Source organism: Gymnodraco acuticeps, unplaced genomic scaffold (genome assembly GCF_902827175.1).
Source record: "Gymnodraco acuticeps unplaced genomic scaffold, fGymAcu1.1, whole genome shotgun sequence".
Lineage (NCBI taxonomy): Eukaryota > Metazoa > Chordata > Actinopteri > Perciformes > Bathydraconidae > Gymnodraco > Gymnodraco acuticeps.
In genome coordinates, this window is record NW_022991812.1 from 210,771 (window position 1) to 223,898 (window position 13,128).

Genomic DNA, 13,128 nt, shown 5'->3' on the forward strand with positions numbered 1-13,128 from the left:
ACTCAGGGAAATTTGACCGCTGCATGTATTTACTAGCGTACGCACTAGCGAAGAGGCGGGGCTTAACTCCATGTAGATGCCAACAACAACAACACAATTAACATACTTTGCTGTGATTTCATTGTAATACACGGAACAAAACTGATGCCAAAATAACTTAATAATGATACTGATGTCAGCGAGATGGCAGACGAAACCCTTTTGAAATGTTTTCTGAATGGAGATGGGATGGATCATGCTATGTTAAGCTAACATGTATCTTCTCCCTCCACACTCACAACAATGCCATACAGACATAAATAAAGTAGTGACTGTATTTAAAATAGATAGTCAGTACTTTGTAGATTATAAACACAGTTTTTTGTCCAGTTTCCGAGAAAATATGGAGAGCTTTAAACACAGAGTGCCGTCGCCCAGAGCTACTGTTTTAATTTTGTAATTCAACACAGTCATGGACAACAGGCGGAGATGCTCACTGCTGATTGGCTTTCAGGAGACAGCTAATTTAACGCTCGATTTGAAAAACAGGTCAATCTTGCGAATGGCGTGCTATCTGCGTCTTTGCATGACTGTAACTTTACATGTAATCGCGTGTAATTACACAGAAGATTATGAATCCTTAACGAAACAACAGACAACTCAATCATGTTGGAGAGTAGTGATTAGGGAGGACAGCAGGAGATGACATGAATAAGATCGGGAATGGCATCAGCAAAACAGATAATAAAATAGAGATGGAATAGAAGTCTCCACTGTTTGGAGCTGAGCTACATCACTGAGATCGTATCTGATGCTGTGGCTGATAAGAGTCAGAAAGTATTTTTTCGCTGGTCTAACAGCAGCCAAAGAAATAATTGTAATACGATGGGAACCCCCACATACTTTATTTATTAAGCAATGGATATCATCCTTCCATGACCTACTAATCTCAGAGCTTTATGAAGGGGGGAAACATTAGAGGCTATTCAAAGAGCTGCTGATCGGGTAATATCATTCATGTAAATGATGATTGTACATATGGTTGCACACCTTGGTGCAATTGTAGATTATTAGGAGTCAATCTCAATTCAGTTTAAACAGATGAAATGTTACGTGGAAAAAGGTATGAATGTATTTGATGTGGATAAATTGTTATGCTATAATATAAATGATATATATAATATAATGAACTCAGACGATTGCTAACAGACATCAGGTAGGGTTTTCTGTGAAATGGCAAGGTGGGTGGGAAGGGGGAGGGACGGGTGGCATGGGAGAGGTGTCTTTTCTTTTTGTATTATTGTCTATATAATTTGTATCTGTGTATATAAGTCCCTCTGTGAGGACAAACAACAAAAACAATAAAAAGTCCACCACTTCAATTTTTTTTAAATTGAAGTGGTCACAATTTTAAATATGTCTGACTTAAGAGGCCTTATTCTGCTTTGTTCCCTTTCCTGTGGTGTGTTCAATTTTTTTTGTATATAAAAGTTCTGCAAAGGCTAAACTCCCTAAGTCTTTCACTTCTATTGGCTACGTGAGGCTAAGGGGTGGGACATCTCTAAGCGGTTGAACAATCACAACAGAGCTGGCCATCTAACCAATCAGAGCAGACTGGGTTCTTTAAAGTAGAGACACTACATACTGATATACACCTGAACATCAGCAGGAGAGGACTCTTTAAAGTAGAGACACTACATACTGATATACACCTGAACATCAGCAGGAGAGGACTCTTTAAAGTAGAGACACTACATACTGATATACACCTGAACATCAGCAGGAGAGGACTCTTTAAAGTAGAGACACTACATACTGATATACACCTGAACATCAGCAGGAGAGGACTCTTTAAAGTAGAGACACTACTGATATACACCTGAACATCAGCAGGAGAGGACTCTTTAAAGTAGAGACACTACATACTGATATACACCTGAACATCAGCAGGAGAGGACTCTTTAAAGTAGAGACACTACATACTGATATACACCTGAACATCAGCAGGAGAGGACTCTTTAAAGTAGAGACACTACTGATATACACCTGAACATCAGCAGGAGAGGACTCTTTAAAGTAGAGACACTACATACTGATATACACCTGAACATCAGCAGGAGAGGACTCTTTAAAGTAGAGACACTACATACTGATATACACCTGAACATCAGCAGGAGAGGACTCTTTAAAGTAGAGACGCTACATACTGATATACACCTGAACATCAGCAGGAGAGGACTCTTTAAAGTAGAGACACTACATGCTGATATACACCTGAACATCAGCAGGAGAGGACTCTTTAAAGTAGAGACACTACTGATATACACCTGAACATCAGCAGGAGAGGACTCTTTAAAGTAGAGACACTACATGCTGATATACACCTGCACATCAGCAGGAGAGGACTCTTTAAAGTAGAGACACTACTGATATACACCTGAACATCAGCAGGAGAGGACTCTTTAAAGTAGAGACACTACTGATATACACCTGAACATCAGCAGGAGAGGACTCTTTAAAGTAGAGACACTACATACTATACACACCTGAACGTCAGCAGGAGAGGACTCTTTAAGTAGAGACACTACATACTGATATACACCTGAACATCAGCAGGAGAGGACTCTTTAAAGTAGAGACGCTACATACTGATATACACGTGAACATCAGCAGGAGAGGACTCTTTAAAGTAGAGAAACTACATGCGATATACACCTGGAACATCAGCAGGAGAGGACTCTTTAAAGTAGATGACACTACATACTGATATACACCCTGAACATCAGCAGGAGAGGACTCTTTAAAAGTAGAGACACTACATACTGATATACACCTGAACATCAGCAGGAGAGGACTCTTAAAGTAGAGACACTACTGATATACACCTGAACATCAGCAGGAGAGGACTCTTTAAAGTAGAGACACTACATACTGATATACACCTGAACATCAGCAGGAGAGGACTCTTTAAAGTAGAGACACTACATACTGATATACACCTGAACATCAGCAGGAGAGGACTCTTTAAAGTAGAGACCTACATACTGATATACACCTGAACATCAGCAGGAGAGGACTCTTTAAAGTAGAGACACTACATACTGATATACACCTGAACATCAGCAGGAGAGGACTCTTTAAAGTAGAGACACTACTGATATACACCTGAACATCAGCAGGAGAGGACTCTTTAAAGTAGAGACACTACATGCTGATATACACCTGAACATCAGCAGGAGAGGACTCTTTAAAGTAGAGACACTACTGATATACACCTGAACATCAGCAGGAGAGGACTCTTTAAAGTAGAGACACTACATACTGATATACACCTGAACATCAGCAGGAGAGGACTCTTTAAAGTAGAGACACTACTGATATACACCTGAACATCAGCAGGAGAGGACTCTTTAAAGTGAGACACTACATACTGATATACACCTGAACATCAGCAGGAGAGGACTCTTTAAAGTAGAGACACTACTGATATACACCTGAACATCAGCAGGAGAGGACTCTTTAAAGTAGATACACTACATACTGATATAACACCTGAACATCAGCAGGAGAGGACTCTTTAAAGTAGAGACAGCTACATACTGATATACACCTGAACATCAGCAGAGGAGGAGGACTCTTTAAAGTAAGGACACTACATGCTGATATAACAACCTGAACATCAGCAGGAGAGGACTCTTTAAAGCTAGAGGACACTACATGCTGATACCACCTGAACATCAGCAGGAGAGGACTCTTTAAAGTAGAGACACTACATGCTGATATACACCCTGCCTACATCGCAGGATGAGGACTCTTTAAAGTAGAGGACACTACATTGCGATATACAACCTGCAACATCAGCAGGAGAGGGCTCATTTAAAGTAGAGACCACTACATACTGATATTACACCCTGCAACATCAGCAGGAGAGGACTCTGTAGGAGAGACACTACATACTGAGAGCACTTAACACAGCAGAGAGGGACTCTTTAACAGTAGAGACACTACTGAATATACACTCTGCACATCAGCAGGAGAGGACTCTTTATAAAGTAGAGAACACTACATACTGATATACACCTGAACATCAGCAGGAGAGACTCTTTAAAGTAGAGACACTACATACTGATATACACCTGAACATCAGCAGGAGAGGACTCTTTAAAGTAGAGACACTACTGATATACACCTGAACATCAGCAGAGGAAGGAATCACTCTTTAAAGTAGAGACTAACTACATACTGATATACACCTGAACATCAGCAGGAGAGGACTCTTTAAAGTAGAGACACTACATACTGATATACACCCTGAACATCAGCAGGAGAGGACTCTTTAAAAGTAGAGATGCTACATACTGATATACACCTGAACATCAGCAGGAGAGGACTCTTTAAAGTAGAGACACTACATGCTGATATACACCTGAACAATCAGCCAGGAGAGGACTCTTTAAAGTAGAGACACTACTGATATACACCTGAACATCAGCAGGATGAGGACTCTTTAAAGTAGAGACACTACATGCTGATATACACCTGAACATCAGCAGGAGAGGACTCCTTTAAGTAGAGACACTACTGATATACACCTGAACTCAGCAGGAGAGGACTCTTTTAAAGTAGAGACAACTACATACTGATATACACCTGCACATCAGCAGGAGAGGACTCTTTAAAGTAGAGACACTACATACTGATATACACCTGAACATCAGCAGGAGAGGACTCTTTAAAGTAGAAGACACTACATACTGATATACACCTGAACATCAGCAGGAGAGGACTCTTTAAAGTAGAGACACCTACTGATATACACCTGAACATCAGCAGGAGAGGACCTCTTTAAGTAGAGACACTACATACTGATATACACCTGAACATCAGCAGGAGAGGACTCTTTAAAGTAGAGACACTACATACTGATATACACCTGAACATCAGCAGGAGAGGACTCTTTAAGTAGAGACACTACTGATATACACCTGAACATCAGCAGGAGAAGGACTCTTTAAAGTAGAGACACTACATACTGATATACACCTGAACATCAGCAGGAGAGGACTCTTTAAAGTAGAGACAATACATACTGATATACACCTGAACATCAGCAGGAGAGGACTCTTTAAAGTGGAGACACTACATACTGATATACACCTGAACATCAGCAGGAGAGGACTCTTTAAAGTAGAGACACTACATACTGATATACACCTGACATCAGCAAGGAGAGGACTCTTAAAGTAGATACTACATACTGATATACACCTGAACATCAGCAGGAGAGGACTCTTTAAAGTAGAGACCTACATACTGATATACACCTGAACATCAGCAGGGAGAGGACTCTTTAAAGTAGAGACACTACATACTGATATACACCTGGACATCAGCAGGAGAGGACTCTTTAAAGTAGAGACACTACATACTGATATACACTGAACATCAGCAGGAGGAGGACTCTTTAAAGTAGAGACACTACATACTGATATACACCTGAACATCAGCAGGAGAGGACTCTTTAAAGTAGAGACACTACATACTGATATACACCTGAACATCAGCAGGAGAGGACTCTTTAAAGTAGAGACACTACATACTGATATACACCTGGAACATCAGCAGGAGAGGACTCTTTAAAGTAGAGACACTACATACTGATATACACCTGAACATCAGCAGGAGAGGACTCTTTAAAGTAGAGACACTACATCTGATATACACCTGACAATCAGCAGGAGAGGACTCTTAAGTAGAGACACTACTGATATACACCTGAACATCAGCAGGAGAGGACTCTTTAAAGTAGAGACACTACATACTGATATACACCTGAACATCAGCAGGAGAGGACTCTTTAAAGTAGAGACACTACATACTGATATACACCTGGACATCAGCAGGAGAGGACTCTTTAAAGTAGAGACACTACATACTGATAACACCTGAACAGCAGCAGGGGAGGACTCTTAAAGTAGAGACACTACATACTGATATAACACCTGGACATCAGCAGGAGAGGACTCTTTAAAGTGGAGACACTACCTACTGATATACACCTGAACATCAGCAGGAGAGGACTCTTTAAAGTAGAGACACTACATACTGATATACACCTGGACATCAGCAGGAGAGGACTCTTAAAGTAGAGACACTACATACTGATATACACCTGAACATCAGCAGGGGAGGACTCTTTAAAGTAGAGACACTACATAACTGATAACCACCTGAAATCAGCAGGGGAGGACTCTTTAAAGTAGAGACACTACATACTGATATACCCTGGACATCAGCAGGAGAGGACTCTTTAAAGTAGAGACCTACATACTGATAAACACCTGAACATCAGCAGGGGAGGACTCTTTAAAGTAGAGACACTACATACTGATATAACACCTGGACATCAGCAGGAGAGGACTCTTTAAAGTAGAGACACTACATACTGTATACACCTGAACATCAGCAGGGAGGACTCTTTAAAGTAGAGACACTACATACTGATATACACCTGGACATCAGCAGGGAGAGGACTCTTTAAAGTAGAGACACTACATACTGATATACACCTGAACATCAGCAGGGGAGGACTCTTTAAAGTAGAGACACTACATACTGATATACACCTGAACATCAGCAGGAGAGGACTCTTTAAAGTAGAGACACTACATACTGATATACACCTGAACATCAGCAGGAGAGGACTCTTTAAAGTAGAGACACTACATACTGATATACACCTGAACATCAACAGGAAATTACCAACACTGTATGTCATGAACTGGTGACTCGTGAAATTACCAAAATGTGTGAATAGGTCACGCTGCTGTTCAGACAGACCTGTATCCAGTTAGACTCAAACGACAAGTAATCCAACCGCCGTCACACAGCCGGGCAGCCAAGCATGAGTGTGTGTGTGTGTGTGTGTCTGTGTGTGTGTAGAGCACAGCCACTATTGGCGAGCTGTCAGCTGCTCAAACACACACACACACACACACACACACACACACACACACACACACACACACACACACACACCCTGACTTGCAGCAGCCCCCTGGAGTCTGTCAGGGAAAAACGGGGGAATAAAGTATGTGTGTGTGTGTGTGTGTGTGTGTGTGTGTGTGTGTGTGTGTGTGTGTGTGTGTGTGTGTGTGTGTGTGTGTGTGTGTGTGTGTGTGTGTGTGTGTGTTGTGTTCGTCAATGTGTATGGGTCTGCAGGTGGCAGAAAGGTGTGTGTGCCGATCAATAATAATCAGCTGCAGTAGAGCTGGAAGTTCACACAACAGAGACTCAACTCAAACACACACACGCACAAATACACACTCAAAAAACAATCTATGCACCTCCTGACACGGCATTGTAATCCACACTATAGTCTCTCACACACTCACACACCACACACACACACACACACACACACACACACACACACACACACACACACACACACCACACACACACACACACACACACACTCAAAACAACCTCAAACAAAAGCGCTTACTCACTTTTAAAAAGTACGCACTCAAAAATGGCTGCGTCTAATTTTATCGATTTTCCACACACACCTCCACACCTTCATCTTCCTCCCCCCTCCTCCTCCTCCTCACCCTCCCCCCCCCCCCCCACACACACACACACACCTCCCCTCTCTCTCCTTACCTCTGTGAAGTGCTCTTAATGATGTCGGAGACTTTCTGGATGTAATCGGTAGCGAGCACCACGATCTCTTCGTCTTCTGATAAGTTGTCGTGGAAGATTCTGTCCAGCAACCGTTTCCAGTGAAGCTGAGGAGAGAGGAGGACGCATTTAGTTTAGAGACAGGTCAACATTTCAATAACAACAACCCGACTGTACATACTTACACGTTTAATCCAAATGTACAACAGCGTGAGGCAAATCCATCACTTTTTAAAGTCCCATTTAACCTATATGTGATGACTGTCTCTCATCGTTACTGACTTATATGTAATCTTTAAGGCCAAAGCGCACTTCATCGAGAGCTCAGTATCCATACATTTGGTTTAAAAGATATTTCATGAAGTCTAATCCACGAGTATTGTTTGAATGTTTTTCTTTGTTTTGACTGGAGTGTTGATTTGTTGGATGTTGTGCACTGATGGGTTATGTTCTGATCTGCATCTTGTTATGTTTTCTTTCCTTTATGTATTTGTTTGTTTAAGTTTAAGGGAGGCTCACATGTCTTATTTATCTCTTTTGGGGGATTGTATGCAGTCGTATGCATGTGCAAATATATATTTGTTTAATTGCTTTAAAGGGTTATTTAGATAATTGACATTACATCTAATACTTTTTTGTTTTTTGTATTTATTTTCTCACTTCCAAACAATGATTTTGATGTTTTTCTTTTTGGCGTTCTTTTGGAAATCTGATTTCCTTCACATTGATTTGACATTTTGAGCGACTGAGTCTTTTGAACTCCACACTTAAATTACAGCAAGTAAATATCAAGAACACACTGAAGCCATCTTCATCCTCTAATCTATTTCTTTCCATGCTTCAAAAGTAATTGTGTTTGTGTATTTTCTTTCAGGCTGACAAGTTGAAGACTCTCTCCCTCTAAGAAAAAGCCATGATTTCCTCTCTTTTCATTTCTCATCCATCCCTCCCCCGACCATAAAGCATGGTGAAGATTTTAAATCATTGTTCCCTCTCCTCTTCCTCCCCCATTGCTTGTCTCTCCTCCTATCTCTCTCCATCATTTCTAACCCCCTCAATATCTCATTATTTCCCCCTTTTCTCTCTACCTCCTTTTTTTATTCTGGACCTCAACCTCCCCGTCTACCGCTGCAGGGCGGACAGCTTCTGTGAGTCACTTAGGCCTCTATCTGTGTGTGTGTGTGTGTGTGTGTGTGTGTGTGTGTGTGTGTGTGTTGTGCCCGACCACTCCCTTCCTCCCTAACACACACACACACACACACACACACACACACACACACACACACACACACACACACACACACACACACACACACACACACACACACACACACACACACACACACACACACACTCGCCACGCCACTTAAAATGCTCTGTTGGACTTCAAATCTTAATCCATCATGTCTGCTCCTAAACAAAGTGCATTTCACATACTTGTAATTGATGGGTATGTATACAGTTCGTGTGTGTGTGTGTGTGTGTGTGTGTGTGTGTGTGTGTGTGTGTGTGTGTGTGTGTGTGTGTGTGTGTGTGTGTGTGTGTGTGTGTGTGTGTGTGTGTGTGTGGCACTCACACTTGGCGCGATGTTCTGTAGCTGCCGGAGGGTGATGCGGTTATACATGGTGCTGATGTCCTTTCTTTGGTCATCATATTCTGACACAGTGATCTGAAAAGAAAGAGTAGTGTTTTAATTCAAACACACACACGCACACGCACACACACACACACACACACACACACACACACACACACACACACACACACACACACACACACACTCAGCTCACATTTGCCAGGCGTGTCTCCAGATGTATAATCTCCTTGGACTTCTGCGTGGCGTTGTGAGCTCCCAGCATGCTTAGCAAACGCTCCATTAGAGCCTTGTACGCTGCCAGGATCTGAAGAAAAAAGCACAACGACATCAGCGCTAATAGAGGAGCCGGAGCTCATCAGTAATGGACGCTGACACAGTGACATGTGGCAGAGTGGACGGGATAACAAAAGCACAGCGGGCGACAGAGGGAAAAACAGGTGGATTGATGGGAGAGGAGAGGGAGGGGAGGAAGGGAAGGATTAAAGGAGGGGAGGCAGGAGAAAGGGAGTCAAAGTGAAGTCAAGTTTGAGGTAAAAGAGAAAGTCGGGAGAAAAAGGAAAGAAACTGCACATTTTGGATCTGAAAGGTGAAGCTAATGTGGAAAATACCTTAAACCTGCATTCTCTGGTTACCAAAAGTCTAATTGCATAGAAGTCTATGAGAAAATAGGCCTACTTCTAACTTTATTTATGAACAGAAACGTTTGGGTCTGAAAGTGAAGCCAATGACAAAAATACCTTAAACCTGCATCATCTCTTATATCCAGCAGGGGGCAACACGTCTAATTGTATAGAAGACTATGAGAACATTACCATACTTCTCATTTGTTTATTAACTCAGTAAACATTTTCCTGATGAGTTTATTGACTTGATCTCTTCATTACATTATGGTTCATTTAGTATTCATATTTAGAGTAAAATATATATAAATAAAGATTTGGGGCTACCTGTGATTGACAGGTCGTTTTCCCACAGCATTGTTTAATTGGGGGTTTGTCTTACAACTTAAGAAGAGAAGCAGAAAACTCAAATTGTGTAGAAGTCTATGAGAAAGTGACTCTATTTCTCACACGATTTATTAACTCAGTAATACGAGTAAATGGACTTGATCTCTAGTTTAGGGGCTTCTTCATTACAGCATAGGGCTGCACGATATTGGAAAAAACTGACATTGCGATTTTCTTCCCCCCTGCGATATGAAACCATACAGGAATTGAAGAAAATACGTTTTTTTTTGTCTGCAAACCATCCTTTCTTGAACTTTAATGCTATACAATTGGTATTTTTTTAACTATATTTAACCGGATGAAGGATTTTAGTCACGGACGTCTGGATCTTAAGTTATCAGAGCAACGAGCTGAGCTAGCTCGGTTAGCAGCGCCGAACTGCCCTGGAGAAACACAGGAAACGACTTTATTCAGTGTTTCTACCTTTAATCACGGGGTCCGTTTGCTTTGGAGATGTGATTGGTGGTTTGCTGTCACTCACTCAAGTACCCCTGACATGAGAGCCGCGCAAGTTTTCCTTTTGTAGCAAGCAGCAAAATAATTGTAACATGACGTGTTTGAGTTCATTTGCCTGCTTAATATCGCAAGTCTTAAAAAATAAAATCAAGAATCTTTTTTTTTAAATCGTCACGTCCTGCGATGTGAATATCGCGCATGCGCATATCGCGGTTTTCGTCACGACACGATATATCGTGCAGCCCAAATACAGCATGATGTTTATTTGGTAAATGATGGCCGCATTTCAAGTACAATTGATGATGAAGCTGATTTAAGGGCGCGGCACATTTGTGATTAACAGAAGAATTAAGAAAGGAAATAAATAAGAGAAGTTGAACCAAAAGAAAAGGACTAAAAGGTGAATCCAAGCGTGCCTAAAGCATGTGTCTTCCACATTGTACTTGTTTGACCATTGGACTTGTTGATAAAAAACATAATATCTTAGGCCTTGAGATTGGGCCTCAGTCCAGAGCTCGGAACAAAAACCTAAATTGAACTTCCTTAAGCTTTTTAACCATCCCAAAAATCTAGTGTCTTTTGGTTTTGACCTTCTCAAGTATACAGAATATCCACTTGAAGGTGTCAGAGCTCTAACTGAACACAGTATTTAAATGGAAATGGAAATGTGCTGTAACTCTCATCTCTTAAACTTTTCACAAGGAAGAAAGAACAAGACTTTCTAACCGGCATTTATCTAAATCTCCAATAGTGTCTGGTTTCTTTCTCTTTGAAATGTATCTCACATTCGTCCATCTTTATCTTATCTCTCATGGTGCTTCTCCTCTGGTGCCAAACACAGGTCAGATTGTATATAGTCTTTCAGAAAATGACCTTACTGCTCACTTGAGTTAATACAGTAAACATTTTCCCGATCACTCTTTGTTTTCAAGATATCAAATGCTTTGGACCAGATTATATCCGTTTGCTCATTTCCATCTGCAGTCCCTTGGCACATTCAATTTTATAATAGCATCTTGTTCAACGTTTGGTTGTACTTCGCTCGACCCTCCAGTCGCTTCTGGTTACAAAAACAAAGATGGAGATGGTGTCAGGATTCTTATGTTATGTCACGTTTGTAGTTTTGTATGTTGGGTTTATTTTGCTGTTCTCCCCGTCTTGTTTTCTTCCTGGTTTATTGTCTGGTCCTTCTCCCTGTGTTTTCCTCCTGTCGTTAGTTTCCCTGGTGTGTCTAGTTGTCTGATTGTGTTCACCTGTTGCCCTTGTGTATTGTCTGGTCCTTCTCCCTGTGTTTTCCTCCTGTCGTTAGTTTCCCTGGTGTGTCTAGTTGTCTGATTGTGTTCACCTGTTGCCCTCGTGTTTCTCCTCCCCTGCCCGGCTGTTTCTCGTCTCGTGATTACCCCTCCCTGTATTTAGTCTCTTCCTGTGTTCGGTGTTGGTTCGTCTTTTGTTTGTGATTGTGTTCACCGGTGAGAGTTCTGTTTTGTCAAAGTTATTTTTATTTTATCCTTGAAATAAAGGCTTTTTTCAGCGTTATCTGCATTTGGGTCCTGCTTGCTTCACTCACCGTAACAGATGGTGATTCAAAAAAAGATATCAACGACCAAAACACTAATCTCGAGGCTTGAAAATTGTCTTTCCACAAACCAATGGTTGAGGTTAAAGTGACTTTGACCAATTATTGTATACAGTGAATAGCAAGAATGTAGATAAAAGAAAGGGACTAGAAAGAAATGATAAATGTTTGGATAAGAAACTGGAAATAAAACGAATATAGGAATGGAGAAAACAGAGAAGTGAAAAGAAAGTCTGGATACATTTATATAGTTGTTGACGCTACTAGAAAGTTCTTGAACGTTGTTGAAGTTACTTGAGAGGAAGTGAAGGGGCAGGGGTGGGAACAAGTTTAGCTTATTTATGTAAATCTATTTTCTTTTTCCCATAGTGTTACTTCAGGTTAGTGAAAACAGGGGATTTTGGAGAATTTAGTGTTGTTATCGATCCAGGAGTAGGTGGTAATGACATTGTATTTGTAATACCAGTTTATCGCCACATGTACGAGGAATTTGACTTGGTGTTGTGGTGCATAAAAGTAAAACAAAGCAAAAATTAAAAACACAGATAGAGAACTTTTTTAAGAAAACTATAATAACATTAAAAAATATATAGCAGTATTTACATTGACATATAATTGGAATACAATAGGTGCAGTAATAAAAAACAAGATATTGTGTACATTGAGTGCATTAATGTATTGCATAGAGTAAAAACCAAAGAAGAAGAAAAGGTAGAAATGGGAGACTGATGGAAGTAAGGAAAGGTGAGGAGGAGAAGAAGCAGAAAGTATTTTCAATGTAGTGTTTTGTTTATGTCTGTTACGTATTTACAAAACAATTTAAAATAAAG

At 40.8% G+C, this 13,128-nt stretch overlaps 1 protein-coding gene across 1 annotated transcript in view; it reads right to left on the reverse strand.

The window, feature by feature from the left end:
• LOC117535266 (endothelin-converting enzyme-like 1) overlaps positions 1 to 13,128 on the reverse strand; it is a gene marked incomplete in the record, with an annotated part of 79,603 nt that overhangs the window by 60,014 nt on the left and 6,461 nt on the right. The window contains 3 exon segments of the mRNA XM_034199665.1: positions 7,645 to 7,769; positions 9,239 to 9,331; positions 9,453 to 9,563. Coding sequence (XP_034055556.1) covers positions 7,645 to 7,769; positions 9,239 to 9,331; positions 9,453 to 9,563 — 329 coding nt within the window.